The sequence below is a fragment of the Balaenoptera borealis genome, assembly GCF_965194805.1.
Source record: "Balaenoptera borealis genome assembly, contig: HAP1_SCAFFOLD_436, whole genome shotgun sequence".
Taxonomy (NCBI): domain Eukaryota; kingdom Metazoa; phylum Chordata; class Mammalia; order Artiodactyla; family Balaenopteridae; genus Balaenoptera; species Balaenoptera borealis.
The window spans coordinates 316179-334904 of NW_028123761.1; the positions used below are offsets into that span (position 1 = coordinate 316179).

The window sequence follows — 18726 nt, forward strand, 5'->3', positions numbered from 1 at the left end:
TAAACGTAAGTCCAGGAACAAATTAGATGCAGAAAGCAAACCCAAGTCTACAGTTGCTCCCAAAGTTCACCGCTTCTATTTTGGGATGATTCGTTGTCTATTCAGGTATTCCACCAATGCAGGCTACCTTAAGTTGATTGTGAAGATATAATCTGCTGGTCCTGAGGCTGCTGGGAGAAATTTCCCTTTCTCTTCTTTGTTTGCACAGCTCCTGGGGTTCAGCTTTGGATTAGCTCCGCCTCTGCATGTAGGTCGCCCTCTGGCGTCTGTTCTTTGCTCAGACAGGAAGGGTTAAAGTAGCAGCTGATTTGTGGGCTCTGGCTCACTGAAGCCGGGAGGAGGGAGGGGTATGGAATGCGGGGGGAGCCTGCAGCGGCAGAGGCCGCCGGATGTTGCAACAGCCTGAGGCGAGCCGTGTGTTCTCCTGGAGAAGTGTCCCTGGATCACCGGACCCTGGCAGTGGCGGGCTGCACAGGCTCCCAGGAGGGGAGGTGTGGATAGTGACCTGTGCGTGCACACAGCCTTCTTGGTGGCGGCAGTAGCAGCCTTAGCGTTTCATGCTTGTCTCTGGTGTCCGCGCTGATAGCCGTGGCTCGTGCCTGTCTCTGGAGCTCGTTTAGGTCGTGCTCTGAATCCCCTCTCCTCACCCACCTGGAAACAATGTCTTGCCTCTTAGGCAGGTCCAGACATTTTCCTGGACTCCCTCCCGGCTAGCTGTGGTGCACTAGCCCGCTTCAGGCTGTGTTCATGCAGCCAACCCCAGTCCTCTCCCTGGCATCTGACCTCCGAAGCCTGAGCATCAGCTCCCAGCCCACACCCGCCCCGGCGGGTGAGCAGACAAGCCTCTTGGGCTGGTGAGTGCTGGTCGGCACCGATCGTCTGTGTGGGAATCTCTCCACTTTGCCCTCTGCACCCCTGTTGCTGTGCTCTCCTCTGTGGCTCCAAAGCTTCACCCCCGCCACTCCTCGTCTCCACTAGTGAAGGGGCTTCCTAGTGTGTGGAAACTTTTCCTCCTTCACAGCTCCCTCCCAGAGGTGCAGGTACTGTCCCTATTCTTTTGTCCCTGTTTTTTCTTTTTTCTTTTGCCCTACCCAGGTACTTGGGGAGTTTCGTGCCTTTGGGATGTCTGAGGTCTTCTGAACAGGTCTTCTGTTCAGTAGGTGTTCTGTAGGAGTTGTTCCACATGTAGTTGTATTTCTGATGTATTTGTGGGGAGGAAGGCGATCTCCACGTCTTACTCCTCTGCCGTCTTGAAGTTCTCCCCTACATTTGCTTTTATAATCATTTTTAGGCATACAATATTCATATATGACTGGTGTTAAACTTGATAACTTTCTTAAGACATTGTTTTAGAATTGTAAGCTTTTCATGTAAATAGAAGAAAGACCTTGTTCAAAGTTAGTTTTCTCCATTTAGTCAGCAGTTATATGTCTTAGGTATATTCAGAAAATATTGTTTGCTCCATAAAAGATTTCTATTGCATACCATTTTGTATGTGTCAGCAAGAATTTTTTTCTGATAGCTTTATAAGGACACATGTAAATACTTTGCTTTAGGCAGGAAGCTATCATGGTTGCTAGACACATTCTTTATTTTAGTGCATAAATTTGAAAAATGAAGACCAGAAATGTCAGAAAGTACATAGAGAATATTGAGTTATCCACCTTCTTGTACAGATGCACTAATACATTTACCCTAGGGAATGAAATTAAGCAGAGCTTCAACCTTAACTGTGTTTCTTGACATTTTTGCGTGTAATTTTGTAAGCATAATACTGCTCTGCTAACTCTTTTGGAGAAGAAGCCTATCATATCAGTTTTTATAAAGTACGTCTTTAAGGGAGATTCATTTTATCCCCAAGGCTACTGTGATTTGACTATATATATAAAAATGCTAAAGCACACTTTATATTTCGTCTGATCCTTTTATAGGGGAAGTTGTAGAAATTTATCTCTTTGGTAAGTAATACAGATACTCTCAGCATGGTCAAGTTAATTTAATAAGTTTTCTTTGAGTGTACTAATTATGACTGGTTGTTTTGATAGTTTTATTTTTATTCCTATAAATAATTCTTTTTCCATTTGCATCTTATTCTAAGGCCTATAAGATAGGATAGTGTACATATTGATATTGTGAAAAAGACTTCTTCATTCTTACTCTCATAAGAATTTAGTTTTTTATTTCTTGCTAAGTAGCAGGAAACATTGGCTGAGCAGTCGTATAAAGGAGAGTAGAGAAAATGACCTGTCAAAGATTTTTGAGGCTGGGAGATTGGGGACCTTTACTATATGATATTGACGTGGTTATACAACATATAAAGGAAGGTGTGACAGAAACAGGCTCATGACTTCACTCAACAAATACTTATTGAGTTTAATTATAAGTATAAAGCTTTGGAAAGGTGATGAATAAAATAGAAAAGGTTCTCGCTATTAGTGAGCTTCCAGGTTGGTGGGTGTTATTGAGGTGTGTGATACTACCTTTTGATAATTTTGTATTACAGTGTGATAATTGTTGTGGTAGGAAAACCCTATGTGGTTTGTAAGACTATAGATCTTGTGTGGCCAGGGAAGACTCACCCAAGGAAGTAAGAGCTAATGTGAGCCCTGATGGATTAGTGTGAGGCAAGAAGGTGAGATGGCCGAGGAGGAGGCATATATAAATTTTTTTTAAAAATAAATTTATTTATTTTTTATTTTTGGCTGCATTGGGTCTTTGTCACTGTGTTCGGGCTTTCTCTAGTTGCGGTGAGCGGGGGCTGCTCTTCGTTGAGGTGCACAGCCTTCTCATTGCAGTGTCTTCTCTTGTTGCAGAGCACGGGCTCTAGGTGCGTGGACTTCAGTAGTTGTGGCACGCGGGCTCAGTAGTTGTGGCATGCGAGCTCTAGAGCGCAGGCTCAGTAGTTGTGGCACACGGGCTTAGTTGCTCTGTGGCATGTGGGATCTTCCTGGACCAGGGCTCGGACCCATGTCCCCTGCATTCGCAGGTGGATTCTTAACCACTGCGCCACCAAGGAAGTCCTGGAGGCATATATAAATTTATTTTGAATTTCCCAAAGGTACCTCAAACTTAATACCTCCAAAACCAAATTCATCGTTCTTGCCCATAAATATGTCATTCCCTCAAATTATAATACTTTGTTGCCAGCTTGCAAAGCAACAGAACAATGTTGTGATCTTAGATATATTCCCCTCGCTCATTTCCTTTGTTCAGTCAGACACTAATATTTTGGATTGTGTTTATATATATATATATATATATATATATATATATATTTCTTTTCTTTCCATTACCCTATTTTCTACCTTCATTTAGGAAGGGCTTCAGTTCTTGCTTGGATAACTTCAGTAGGTCTACACTCATTTCTATGCCTCTAGTATTTATCTTTCAGTCCATTGTCCACACTGCTCCTAGTTGGGTTTTCCAAAGTGCAAATTTGATTATGTTGTTTTCTTATGATAAATACCCTAATAGCTCTCTATAGTTTTTAGTTTTTACAAAAAAGAAGAAAGCTTCTTGGTTTATTGTGAAATTTCTTTCCACAGTTGCACTCCTATGTACCTCCAGCTTCATCCTGTGCAGTTTGTTCTCATATCTCCTTTTGTGCCCCTTACAGGGAATGGCTTGTCATTCATGTACACTCTGTGCTAATCACTCTATTTGAAATGCAAGCTACACTTCTCAGCTAATGACTCAAGTTCTTTAAACCTGAGATCAAACATCATTCCTCCAGGAATGATGCACATGCCTCCAGTCTTTCTCTCTTTATTGCTGGTAATTTTCATAGATTTTGGGTGGTTAGTTTGCTTTGACTTTGCCACCAGACACTATGCTTACTAAACACAGTGATCATACTCTCTTAAACTCTGTACCCCTAGTCCCTGCTACTCTGAGAAACACATAATAGTCATGCTATTAGATATTTATTGAATAAAGGAAAATTACGGTATAGGAGCAGTTATCAGGGTGTACTTAGATATTAGGTTAATGAGTATGGCTTTTATAATGAAGCCACTAAAGGTTTAAGAGCAAAGGAGTCATGATATATGTGGTATCTTTTAGATGGAACAGCAGTATTCAAAAAACAAAGTTTGTAGAGAAGAAGATAATATTGGCTTTGAAAATACTGGAATGCTTTCTTAGTCTTGAAAAAAGTTCATTAAGTTGGAAATATATTTATAGACTGGCTTACAGTCTGGAATGCAGATGTGAAGCTGAGCTAGTGATAGGGACTTGGAAGCCATCAGTGTATGGAGCCCCTAACCCTAATCCTAACCCTGAGCCCAACCCTAACTCTCTCAAGGCTACATTTGTGAAATATTTGTATTTTTTTAAATGATTTTTTTTTTTTTTATTTTTAAAAGGCAGTCAAATACTTGTTCTTGATTATGAGACAGTACTCTATTTGAATTCACCTCTGCTAGTAGAGGTTTTTAGTCATGATGATGGCAAGGTGGAGCTGTTTGAATACAGGATGGTGACTTGTGATGAGTGACTGTATCAATTAGAAAACTCTTTGGATTCACCAAATTTTATTATTTGCTTTCCTCCCACAAAGTGTTGCACTAAGGACTTGAAAGACTAATTTATCATTAATTTCCCAAAGATTAATGATAAATAAAATGGACTTTATCCTCTTAAACTGTTGTTGAAGGTTACAGCCTGCATCAGGTCCTTAACCCTCATGATGTTGTAGTAAGAAAAAAGAAAGTAATTGATGCATTTACAAAGTGGAGTTATTTATTAATAAAATATTAAAGTGGAATTCTTTTAAATCATGTTGATAAACTTAAGACAAATTTCAAGTATAAGTTTTTGCAGGTAGGGGTCAGGGAATTCAGTACAATGCCTAGCTCTCTATTATTTTACACAAAGTTGCAATGATATTTAGGGACTTTTAAGAAAAATGCCAGGGTTCTGGATAACTGTGGGCCCAGTTTGTTCTGCTGAGAGGAGATGGTCACACATTTCATTTCTGGCTTTGTCTGCTCCTTTGCAAATGAATGATTTTGGTGGGACCTGGAGGGACCTAGAGAAAAGCTGTGGGTGACTTAGCAAAAACCTACCACTCCTTTCATAAGAGTTTATGTTCTACCAACAGATCATTAGAATCAAATTTCTAGATGAAGAATAGTGCTTTTTATTTTCATCTTTCTCTCTTTCTTGTGTGTTTTTGTTTTTTTTTCTTTTTTCCTTTTCAGTTTGAAAAAGAGTTTACCGAACACCAAGAAACTCAGGCTCAATTGCAGAAAAAAGAAGCAAAGATTAACGAGCTTCAAGCAGAGTTACAAGCTTTTAAATCACAGGTAAAATACCATCAACCTGGAGTGAATTTGGGTATTGAAAGCTCACCAGGGGAACAAAGGTCGTATCATATCTTCATAGCATCAAAATGTTGAAACTTTAATTTCCCTTGTATGTTTTCATATTATTGTTTATATGTATTTCTATTCTGCTGTGTTTATTTTTAAAATTATTTTGCCCCCTTTTCTCTGTTTGCATTTTTAAGAATGTCTAAACTTTTACTAATCTGCTTCCTTATGTTTCGTTTGGGTTTTGTACCTGATGTCATGTGTTTGCTAGGTAATTAAGCATTAAGGGTAAGAAAGTCTTTTATTCTTAGATTTGTCATTCATCACTGATCTTTATCCCACTACAGAAAATTATTGCTCAAGCTATTTATTTTTCAAAACCTTCAGCCTATGGGTACCTTGCAGTGAAAGATAACCTCTAGCTGAATGAGAACATTTTCTGATAATTTTTCAATTTCCAAAAGTAAACAGATTTAAAGCATGACAAAAAAGAGAGCAAATCTGGATTATGGAGCAGATAATACATACACTCACGTACGCTCTCTACACATAAAGCATTTAGGTAGCAAGAAATACATCATCTGCATGTTTTAAATGGATGAAAGTAAGGAAGTAGAATTTTCACAGCTAAATTTTTTCATGTAGATTTACACATAAGATGATGAGCAGTAAGTATAGTTTTGCTGTTTTCCTTTCATCCTAATTTATGGTTATGTTGAAATAGTCTTAGGTATACTATTTCCTATGTTATTTTGAGAGTTTGTTTTCTTTTATACTTTAGTGTATAGTTTTGTTGCAGAGTCTATCTGAAGATACCCTAAGAGCTGTTAGTGTTCAGTTTTGGAAAAAAAAAAAAATTAGAATCTATCTACAAGAAAATTCTCAATGATCATCTTTCTTTAGTGCTGCAAGAGAAGGTACCACAATTTGTTGAAAGTTTTCATCTTTCTTATGTGGCTCTTTGTCTCTCATATTAAAGAAACATTTGTGTTTTTAAATTTCAGATTGAGTTATAGACAATGGCTGAAATATTCATGAAAAGTTTTTCCTGGTCTGGGCTAGTATAAATTTAGACTTTCCTTTCTTTTTAATTTTTCCCAGTTGAAGCATTACTCATAAATCTACTCTAGAAAATTTCAGTTTATAGAAAACATATTCACCATCCTTGGATATGTTATTGCTGCATGTACTTTTATATAAAATGGGAATATATTTACATTTTGAAACAGATTAAATCAAGGAATCTCCTGTGTTGTTTTAAATTGTGTACAATGATGACGTTTGTTTATGTCTATTAGAGGAAAGCCTGTAATTAGAGACTTGACACTGGACACAATATTCATTTTTGAATAACAACTGACAAATACTTCCTTTGGATAAGTTTGTATTTCTCATGAAATCTATGCATTTGTCTCAATATACTTCTCTTTGATCAAAGCTATGCTGATTATAAAGGTTATGAATAAAATATGTTTTATTATCTGTGACTTCATTCCTTCAGTCACTTAACAGCCAAGTACTGTTAGGTGCTGGCGATAGAATGGGGGGCAAGGTGGTCACAGTGTCTGGCCCCCTCAGTGATAAGTCTGTCACACCCATCAAAATCTAGAGCAAAAATTCAACCATACTTTTGTTTTAAGACATTAATTGTTAACCATAAATGTATACTGAGTGTGAGTATAATGTACATACATCCTTAACATTGAGAGGGCTGTGCTATTCATGATCACAGCAACCCAGCATAACACTAAAGTGATTCTTCTTTATACTTAATGTTTTTTGATAAGGCATGTTTTTTGACTGTGGTCTCAACTTCTCTTAAATACTTTTTCTTTGTGCTGACCTTGGATATCGACTTCAAGCCTTTATACATGATCTATTTTCCATAATTGTGCCATAAAACTTTTAAATGATTTATTAATACTCCTATAGCTATATGGCTCAGAGTTGAAGTTAGTAATTTCAGGAAATAACCATATCACAAAAATTTATTTATCAACCCAGATCACCTTTATGATAGTAAAAATGCATCTATTGTTATTATGCCATGGAAACATAAGGACAGAAGTGCCTAGTGGTCACAGGGACCAGATCGTGACATGCTCTTGCAGGCCCTACTAAGAATCTTAGATTTTTTTTCTCAAGGGCAAAGGCATGATGTGGCAATATTATTTACCTCTCCTTTTCTGGATCTTATTTTTTTTTACTTACCACTTAAATGCTGTATATAAACCTTTCCTCATGCTACATACTCTGGGTGAACATATCTACACCCATGGCTTCTTCAGCTGTCCTATAGAGACTGCTGACTTTCAGATCTTTTAGACCCATATTGCCATTTGCCTCCTGGACATCTCCACCTGGTTGGCCATAACTACCTCAAAATGGGGAGTAATATTTCTGACAATTACATTTTTATGAAAACAAAAGCTATAATATTCTTAAATTGGGAAAAAATATCTTTGAAATTTTGTTTTTAGGTTAAACCACATGATGTTACTGAAATTCAGTTGTTTTTGGTTTAAAATAATACCTTATTTTTGAGAAAAGTGTACTTCAGCGTGTTTTGTAGAGAGTTCTTTGTCATATTTCTTATTTTTCCTTCCCCTATAGTTTGGTGCCTTGCCACCTGGTACCTATTTGCCTTCTTCAAAAGAAAATGGAACTGGCCACGCAGCACTTCCTCCACCGCCACCACTGTCCTCTTGTGGAGGCGTGCCCCCTCCACCCCCACCTGCACCCCCTCCCCTTCCAGGAATGCCCATGCCATTTGGTGGTGGTCCTGTGCCTCCACCACCTCCCCTGGGATTTCTCAGTGGACGAACCTCTCCCCCACCACCAACCCTGCCTTTTGGGTTAAAACCAAAGAAAGAATTTAAACCGGAGACCAACATGAGAAGATTGAATTGGTTAAAGGTAAAACAGAAATAAATAGAGAAATAATACTGTTACCTAGATTAAAACTTAAATATAATTGTATATAGTTTCCAATGGGAACCCTATTCAAAATGACATTAAATAAACAGGCATTATTTTAAATAAAAATGTTGAGTCAAAGCCCTTTGCTATTGACTAAAGCTCTCTGGTTTATAAATTGGGTAGGAGTTGATGTTAGTTGTTACAATGGGATTTGATTGTAATTAAATTGGCAGTTCAACATTATTGTGGTTATACTCTGTATTTTGAAGTGTTTCTCAAAAGTACAAAAAAATTAGTATTCTTAGGAACTTTTTTATGTTGGTAGCATTGGGAAAAGTATTACTACTTGTCAGAAGTGGATAGTTAGTCGAGACATAGGAATTCTGAATCCTGCAGAATGATGGTTTCATGGTCACATAAATTGAGCATTGCTAAAGACTAGGAGAAGTATAATTGAGAAGAAATAAACTTCATTTCATTCAACTTCAAATCCCCAAGTATTTGAGAGTGGAACCTTTTTTTTTCCCTGATAACACCTTAACTTCCTGTAGAACTTGTATTTCATTGAACATACTTTGGGAAAAAATCTTACAGAGATTACTTCATAAATATCTGCTGGCAGCTCTGGGGCACTGGGTGTATACATGGTGATTGGGTGTGGGAGACAGATGAAACACTCAACTGTTTGTGAATCTGTCTTCTCTCTGGCTGCAGATCAGACCTCAGGAAATGACTGAAGACTGTTTCTGGGTAAAAGCAAATGAAAATAAGTATGAAAATATGGATTTGCTTTGTAAACTTGAGAATACGTTTTGTTGCCAACCAAAAGGTAAGTTTAATATCTTGGTTATTTGTTACTCTTAGTATTTTAATATTGTAACTTTTTATATGCTTACCTTTAGAAAGTATTGTGTCATATAAATGGTATTTTTATGTTACTAATGGATAAATGAATAATCCAATGAATAATCTGAAGTTAATTTTTTATATAGAGTATCAATTGAACAATTTTTAAAATACAAATGATTTAATACAAAACTTAAAAAAATTCCTTTATAATACCTTCTTTGAAGATATTCTAAATTAGACTTTCATAAAGGAGGGTATTTTCAGAGAAAATTTTGGTGTGAAAATTCCCTGTAGTCAATGAGAAATAGAAAAATGGAAACAAAATGTAAGTCTTCCTCTAGTCAGAATTTTCCCACCCTTTAATGTTACAGTGACTATCACATAATTAATTAGTATGACTCACATGGGATAGAAATATCAAATTTATAGAGCATCTTGAAAATTAGTTTGAAATAGAGTCTATGAGTAGATTATAACATTTTTTTCATTAAATGCAATGGAATTCATTTTCAAAAGCCATCACAGATAGCTTTTACCTGTACAATGTGATTTTTCTCTTTTTAACAATTATATTTAGGAATTACTCTTGTCTGAAATTTGATTTTGTCTCATCCAGTGTCATGGGCCTACCACTTATGTTTCAGGGCTGATATGCACATACACTGTTCAGTTCATTTTTAAGTAACACATTTTAGGTTTGTAGTACAAGGCACTTAGGTCAGTCATTATCTTTTTTTGTTTGTTTTAATTATTTTTTAAAATTATTATTATTATTTTTTAAATTTTTGGCTGCGTTGGGTCTTTGTTGCTGTGCTCAGGCTTTTCTCCATCTGGATGGAGATGGGAAGGCTTGGTGTAGACAGAAGAATTGACTTCTTAAAGTACCCACTGTGTACTAGGCACCATGCTAGATGCTTTATATATGTGATTTAACTTGATCATCACAGCAACCAAAGGATGTTGGCAGATAGCAAAAAAGTCATTTGCTTTCCTTTGAAATGCTTTCTAAAATATAAATTAAAAACTTTTAAAAAAATAATTGTAAGTTAGAAGCTCTAAAAGGTAATTGTAAATTAGATTTCTAGAATTTGTGTTAAATCCAAAGCCTTTATCAGATATTTTGGAACACCATTGGTCTTGACCAAAGTAGTAAAAATGATATATTTTGATCTTTGAAAACCAGGGGCATTTTCTTAGCAAGCTTATCATAGGAAAACTTGTGAAGTAAGCAGATCTTAATTTTATCTTTTGATTATGGAGAATCAAAATTTTCTTTGAATAAGATTAGTGCACTCTTCAGGCAATCAAGGAAACTATATGGCAGTTAAAATGTGTATTTACATGTAAAACACTTCAGAATTTCAGATTTCATAATCTGGAATTGATTAGTTTTCCCTCTGCTTTTCTAGTAGGTAGAAAGGGTGGTACCTAAAAGCTATTTAAGTAATTCTGCGATCCAGCTTCTCTCTTTTTTGTCCCTCTTTACTCTGATTACTTTCTTAATTAATGAGGCTCAAAAGGGAAACTTGTTAGCATGTCTTTAATTTAGCTGTAGTGTTGGCCCTAAATGAAATAATTGGACCTTTAAAAAATACTTGTTATCTAACTTTAGTCTTATGATTTAAGGTTGAAAAAAATCAACATATTTGCTCAATCTAATACTAGTTGTAAAGGTTAAGGTGAGGAAATAATGATCCTTTTCTGAATATTCCATATATCAGTGCCTCTCTGGCTTGGTGCATGCATCCACGCTGCCCTGAATCTCTCTTTGGTTTGACTTAGAGGCTGGCAGAGGCTATGACTTCTTATCTCTCAGCTCAAATGCTGCTTCCTCTTTTCTGGGACAGTAGATGATATTTCCATGATCAACAGAAAGATGGGGAAGCCCAGGGTTGTAACACAGGGCAGTGCCAACATTTCACAATGCCAACAGGTGGCGAGATGAGAAGGTGACTATTTTTTGGTTTGGATTTTAAAGAATAACTCCTAGAAAGCATTATTTGAGGAGCCTTAAGTGTTCTTTTTGGAATTATTAGTATTTCATTAGAAAAGGCTATTAATTGCTGCTTTCAGAAAGACAGGACTTCAGTAGATATTTTATAGGAAAGGTCAGAAAGGAAGGCAAGAGAAAGGTGCCTAGAAAACTTTGACAAGACAGAGGGCTGGTGGATAGGTTGCTCCTTGTCTCTTTATTCGTGGCCTGGCTGCTAATATTTGCCTGTTTCACGTGACACCAAAGGTTATTTTGAATCAATTTTGTCATTTCTGCAGAATTCAAAATTAAACCTATTATTCATTGTTGAGTTCCAGGTAGAAATATAGTTGCTCTCCACTCTCTAGCAGGCAGGGGGAGATAGAGGCACGGGCTGCTAGTTGATTGTCATCATTGGCTTGCATCACAACTTGGCAGGGAAGGACAAAGAATTCAGATTACTGAAGAATTGTGGATTTTTAGAGAAAAGATTTTTTTTTTTTTTATTGAAGTACCTGTTTGGACTAAGAACGAGGGCTCTTTCTCTGACATAGTTGAATGTTCCATTCCAGGCATTTTAAATGGTAGATGCCAATCTTTGTGCTTCCTAAGCATTTGAAATTGGCAGAAAGGAAAAAAAAAAAAAAAAAAAAAGGAACTGAATCCAATAATCTAAAAAGAACCTTGGGATTTTCTCTCATGTTCTTTATTTTTTGTCACTAAGTATGGCTATTTATTTTACACTGCTTTAAGTTTATGAGACATTTAGGTTAAGATTGTTGGGTTTCAGAGGTCTCATACCCTGGGAGTTGGAAAAGGAAGAGGAACTAATAATCCCTACTGAGTACCTGTGGTATACCAGCCCTGAGCTGGGTCTTCTTCATGTGACCTTGTTTAATCTTTACCACATCTCTGCTGAGGTTTTTCTCTTGGTCTACGATTGCAAAACAGTTCTAACTCCCCACAATAGCACTCTGCCCCACTGACTCATAGATGGAGCAAGGTGTTCTTGGTAAGCGAGTTGGACATTTCCTCTTAACTCATGTTGCCCTTTATTATAGTCCTTCTTTTTTTTCCAGTTAGATTTTACTTACTTTGCTTTCTAAATTAATCCCCTCCCTGTGACTTTTATAGCATTGTTTCAGTGGGGCGTGTCTTGTGTCATATCTTAAGGAGTACGGAAACCCCCGTCTAAGCCATTTCCTATGAAATCAACATTTTTTTTTCTGATTCAGTAGTATCATTTTCTTTTTTTTTTTAATTCATTTTATTTATTTATTTATTTATTTTGGCTGCATTGGGTCTTTGTTGCTGGGCTTTCTCTAGTTGCGGCAAGCACGGGCTACTCTTTTGTTGCGGTGCGTGGGCTTCTCATTGCAGTGGCTTCTCTTGCTGCGGAGCACGGGCTCTAGGCGCACGGGCTTCAGTAGTTGTGGCTTGTGGGCTCAGTAGTTGTGGCACATGGACTTAGTTGCTCCATGGCATGTGGGATCTTCCTGGACCAGGGCTCGAACCCGTGTCCCCTGCATTGGTAGGTGGATTCTTAACCACTGCGCCACCAGGGAAGCCTATCATTTTCTTTTTTATACTTTATTTCCCTATTAAGTATCTCACTTTGTTTTCCTTGCTTCTCTTCATCCTAAACTTCTGAGATACATCTTAGCTTTCCATAGTTTAGATTCTTTTGAAAATAACATGTAGGCATTTTTCCTGATCATCTTTTTCTTTTCTTTTTCTCATCTGCCTCTTTAATTTCTTCTGCTTTTTCTCTTTATCCTATTTGGCTACCGTTGTTCAAGTCGACAAGTATTTACAGGGAACACGTTGTATGTGAGGCCTTGTGTTTGGCACTGAGGACGCTGTGGTGAGGGGCCCTGTACTAATGTTACTCTGTGGCCTCGGTGAAGCGCAGTCAAGTTCGCAGGTGAAGTCTAAGAACAAGGAGTGGGACAACCAGTGCTAATCTTGATTGTAGAAGAGACTGCCATGTTTTACTGTCTCTGGCTTCTGTTAAGACTTAACAAGGTTATAAAAAACATTGTTTGTATATCTCTCAGAAATTTAATCACAATGTTCATATACTATATTGAACATTTGGTACCATCAAAATAATGCTAATGACCTGCATATTTTTTACCAGAGTGGAAGCATCTGTTGGTTAATTTTTACAGGCTGTTGGAAAATGGATTAACGTATACTAACAGGTTATTGGTGTTGGATTTATCGACTAAAATTAATATTAATTACTTTCATTATTCACAAACTGTTAACTTAATAGGGATTAAAGGGCTTTCTGAAAGTATATGAATAGTCTAATTCTCGTAGACTGATTTATTATGAAAATGTGATTCCACAATTGTTAGCTTTCTGAAGTAATCAAATTTTATAACAGGTGCATCATATTTGCCAGATAGGGCCAATAAACTGGTTTATAAATAATTTCTCAACTGAACAGTTATGGCATATGGAAACAGTTAATGGATTATGTACTTAAAAACAAATCAAGCTTAGATTTCTGACATCATAGTTCAGTGGACAAAGTATTGGGGTAGGGAGTGATAAACCATGGAGTATCCCAGTGACTTGGCTGTGTTGAGTTTGTTGCTTTGTATCTGAAACACAATTTATTCCTCTGTATGAACCAAAGTGTATAAAAAATCCTGAACTACCTCAGAAGCCTACATTAAGATGAACAATATAATTTATAACAGAAATATGGTTCTTGGGAGCATGTTAATATAGAGATGATGCCAAAATAAATGTAACATATCTTCAACATCTTAAAGGTTTCTGAAAAGACATTTGACAAACACTAATTTGGGAAGATTGGGGAGGAAGTCAGTGGCGAATTAAATATTTCTCTAGGGATTTATTTTGGTTCTTGTCTGTGGCTGAATCTCAAAAGAACTTAAGGAAATTATGAGATAGGTCAGGAATGTCTTGCTTGTTTCACCATTAGAGAGTATCTCATTGTTAGCAATTATATTCTCTGTTGGGTTGCAAAAGAAACAGAAATTTATTCTGAAAGCCTTAGAGAAATAAAACCTAAAGAGAGAGCGTAAAGAAAGGGGTTATTTAGGTTGGAGCCACAGGCAACTTTCAAGTCCACAAAATGCTTCAGTTACACACTTGGTTACCCAGCATATCTTTGGCATGGTGTGATAGAAGGTTTAAAGGTCCCTGTAAATAGACATGTTTCTTATATATTGTACTGATGCTATAAACAGAAAAGGAGGAGGCTTGGACTTGTGTGTACTGTATTGGGGGGGGGGTATGCCCATAAACATGGCTTTTTTTTCTTTCCTTTTTTCTATTCTCTTTTTTTTCTTCTTCCACTGGAGAAAGGAATGGTATTAGGGCACTGGATTCAACTAGTGTCACTTGACTAGTGGTAGATTGGGGGATGCTGTCTCCCTTCCATATTACAAGTAGCTCATCTTGGTATTTTAATTCTGATAGCATTTTCAGTGCTGCGCCTGTAGCTGTCAAACCTTAACAAAATTGTAAAGTCATTACATTCCATTGTCATCGCTTAGGATTTTGTCTCTTAGGATTTCTCTCCATTTCCTGCATCTTCTGTCTTCTTCCCCATTTACCCTGGCATCTCTTGTTGCCCTCTGATTGCTCAAAGTGCATTTTTCGATTGCCTTGTCTGCAGTATGTTCTATCACTCAGGACTCCCACTCATAGTTAGTGCACACCATTACTCTCCTGAAAATATAAATGAGGCTCCTCCTTCTGAATGTGCTATTTTAATCTTAAAATAATATTTTGTAAATCTGGCCATTCACTTCCTCTCTTCTCTACTCTCTCTGACCCCCATGCCCTCCTCCACACACACCACTTGCCAGGCTTGGAAGAGAGAGAATCACATGGAGTTAGCACTGTACCTGGATCCATCCCTGGAGCACAAGGAGGGAGTGGGATAGTGGTAGGAGAGTCATAAGGAGATAAGCACTTCTTGCTGGATTCCATGCTATAGGAATTCGATATTAAATAAACAGTGTAGAGGGCAGACAGCAGAAGCAAGAAAAACTATAATCCTGCAGCCTGTGGAACAAAAACCACATTCACAGAAAGATAGACAAGATGAAAAGGCAGAGGGCTATATACCAGATGAAGGAACAAGATAAAACCCCAGAAAAACAACTAAATGAAGTGGAGATAGGCAACCTTCCAGAAAAAGAATTCAGAATAATGATAGTGAAGATGATCCAGGACCTCGGAATAAGAATGGAGGCAAAGATCGAGAAGATGCCAGAAATGTTTAACAAAGACCTAGAAGAATTAAAGAACAAACAAACAGAGATGAACAATACAATAACTGAAATGAAAACTACACTAGAAGGAATCAATAGCAGCATAACTGAGGCAGAAGAACGGATAAGTGACCTGGAAGACAGAATGGTGGAATTCACTGCTGTGGAACAGACTAAAGAAAAAAGAATGAAAAGAAATGAAGACAGCCTAAGAGACCTCTGGGACAACATTAAACGCAGCAACATTCGCATTATAGGGGTCCCAGAAGGAGAAGAGAGAGAGAAAGGACCAGAGAAAATATTTGAAGAGATTATAGTTGAAAACTTCCCTAACATGGGAAAGGAAATAGCCACCCAAGTCCAGGAAGTGCAGTGAGTCCCATACAGGATAAACCCAAGGAGAAACACACTGAGACACATAGTAATCAAATTGTCAAAAATTAAAGACAAAGAAAAATTATTGAAAGCAACAAGGTTAAAATGACAAATAACATACAAGGGAACTCCCATAAGGTTAACAGCTGATTTCTCAGCAGAAACTCTACAAGCCAGAAGGGAGTGACACGATATACTTAAAGTGATGAAAGGGAAGAACCTACAACCAAGATTACTCTACCCGACAAGGATCTCATTTAGATTTTATGGAGAGATCAAAAGCTTTACAGACAAGCAAAAGCTAAGAGAATTCAGCACCACCAAACCAGCTCTACAACAAATGCTAAAGGAACTTCTCTAAGTGGGAAACACTAGAGAAGAAAAGGACCTACAAAAACAAACCCAAAACAATTAAGAAAATGGTCATAGGAACATACATATCGATAATTACCTTAAACATGAATGGATTAAATGCTCCAACCAAAAGACACAGGCTTGCTGAATGGATACAAAAACAAGACCCATATATATGCTGTCTACAAGAGACCCACTTCAGATCTAGGGACACATATAGACTGAAAGTGAGGGGATGGAAAAAGATATTCCATGCAAATGGAAATCAAAACAAAGCTGGAGTAGCAATTCTCATATCAGACAAAATAGACTTTAAAATAAAGACTATTACAAGAGACAAGGAAGGACACTACATAATGATCAAGGGATCAATCCAAGAAGAAGATATAACAATTATAAATATATATGCACCCAACATAGGAGCACCTCAATACATAAGGCAACTGCTAACAGCTATAAAAAGAGGAAATTGACAGTAACACAATAATAGTGGGGGACTTTAACACCTCACTTACACCAATGGACAGATCATCCAAAATGAAAATAAATAAGGAAACAGAAGCTTTAAATGACACAAAAGACCAGATAGATTTAATTGATATTTCTAGGACATTCCATCCAAAAACAGCAGATTACACTTTCTTCTCAAGTGCTCACGGAACATTCTCCAGGATAGATCACATCTTGGGTCACAAATCAAGCCTCAGTAAATTTAAGAAAATTGAAATCATATCAAGCATCTTTTCTGACCACAACACTATGAGATTAGAAATGAATTACAGGGAAAAAAACATAAAAAACTCAAACACATGGAGGCTAAACAGTATGTTACTGAATAACCAAGAGATCACTGAAGAAATCAAAGAGGAAATCAAAAAAAAGTAAAAAATAAAAAATAAACAGTGTAGTAAATTCTTTTGTAACAGAATAAAAAACTTTCTGTGGAAATAACTTTATTGTAATTTTATAACTTTGAATTTCATAAGTTAGGTTTGGAGGTGATTATATATTCATGTGTTTAGGTAAGCTGGGTGTTGTTGTTGTTGTTGTTTTGGTCCCTCAAGGTTAGGTCATTTGGGCATATGCTCTGATACCTTGAACATGTTCTATGTTTACCACAAGCTTTCTTGGCTGTCATCGCATCTGAGGAGAATGCCAGTTTAGAGACCTTTGCTTATCACAGCTCTGACTTGTCTAAGTAGGTGTCTGTGCCTTAAAAGAATGGATATTTCAAAGTCAGACACACACTACGCCAGGAGTTCTTAACTTGTGGCCTATGAACTTGGATAAGGAAAAAAAAATTAGCATCATCACTTTCATTAACCTCTAACTGAAATTTAGTTTTTCGTTCAATGATAAATATAGGCAACAAACACAGCAGTACCTATGTCGTTTCTACCTGTAAGGTTCATACGTACTTTCATATCACATGAGAATTGCTTCAGGTACATTGAAATATCATTGAAACTCATCACTACTTCAAAATTAGAGTAGTTATTAGACCTGCAGCTAGACCTTGTTACTTAAGACATTAATAAAGAAGCATGTTTTGTCTGTTGGGTCCTCCAGGAAGCAGATGCTGAGATGTTGAAATGCAGGAGGGTTTTTTTAAGGGGCAAGGGATAGGTAATGCATGTGAAAGGTAAAAGGCGGTTGAGAGCAGGACTAGGCAGGAAGAACCTGGGACTATGATGAAAATCTGAGAAATTCTCAGGCAACGCAGCTGGGAGGGAGTGCTGGAGCCCAGAATGCCTGCCAGAGGAGTCCCAGGTTGGGCCCTGATGGCCAGGCCTGGCTACTTCTGCCATGCTCAGTCCTTGGCTGGGGCTCCAAAACTGAGGAGGGTCCTGAGGGTGCTCACGGCTTGGAGCCTGTCAGCTAAGTGTGCTCCTTTGTAACCGAGTGGAAAGTTCTTTCCTAAAGGGAGATCTGATCAGTCCATCTCCATGGTTGCCAGACATGTTTGTTACCAGTCCATAAACAGTGCATTTTAATAACTGCGTTCGAGAACAATTTGCTTCCTTTGAAATCTTATGTATTTAAATTATGCATTTAAAAATTATTCTGAGAAGGGGTCTACTTCTCTGATTGCCAGTGGGGCTCCATGGCAAAAAAGGTTATGGACCCTGCTGCAGCATGTAGAGGTGGGAGTGAGGTGGAGGTCAGGGGCCTCGCCTCAACTGCTGCCTATTCACAGGTATGTGGTTTTTGGGTTTGTTTGTTTTGTAATTGAAAGGGCTAGTGTGTTATTTGTAATGAGATATTTCATCCAACTTAGTATAATTTTTTATGGTGGTTCCAACATCTGGCCATCCATTTTTTAAATCCATGTTAACAGACCATAATGCATTTGTTAATAAAAGCATATATCAAAAATGGAAAAAAAAATAGAAAACTTATTCCCTAATTAGACAGTAATAAAACAACAGTATTAATAATGTGTCTTTCTTTTTAGCAGTTATGTTTATTTCATTTATATCGTTTTATTTGCTCCGCAAAACAATCCTGCGAAGGGGCCCAGGCAAATGTTGTATACATACATTTTATCGGTTAGAAAAAGTTGTGCTCTTCAAGTGAAGTTCAGCTAAAAGGAGCCGCCACTGTGAATGGAATACAGATCTGAGTGTAAAGCCATCTCTCCTTCTGCTATGCCATGCTGCTTCTCTGATTAAAAGAAATCCTATTA

General features: G+C 37.3%; 1 protein-coding gene across 5 annotated transcripts in view; it reads left to right on the plus strand.

Moving 5' to 3' along the window:
* Positions 1-18726, plus strand: part of DIAPH3 (diaphanous related formin 3) — a 518008-nt gene that overhangs the window by 208170 nt on the left and 291112 nt on the right. For all 5 annotated transcript variants that reach the window (XM_082408926.1, XM_082408925.1, XM_082408927.1 and 2 more), the window contains 3 exons: positions 5202-5306; positions 7926-8228; positions 8946-9060. In XM_082408926.1, the coding sequence (XP_082265052.1) occupies positions 5202-5306; positions 7926-8228; positions 8946-9060 (523 nt within the window). The remainder of the gene's footprint in view (positions 1-5201; positions 5307-7925; positions 8229-8945; positions 9061-18726) is intronic.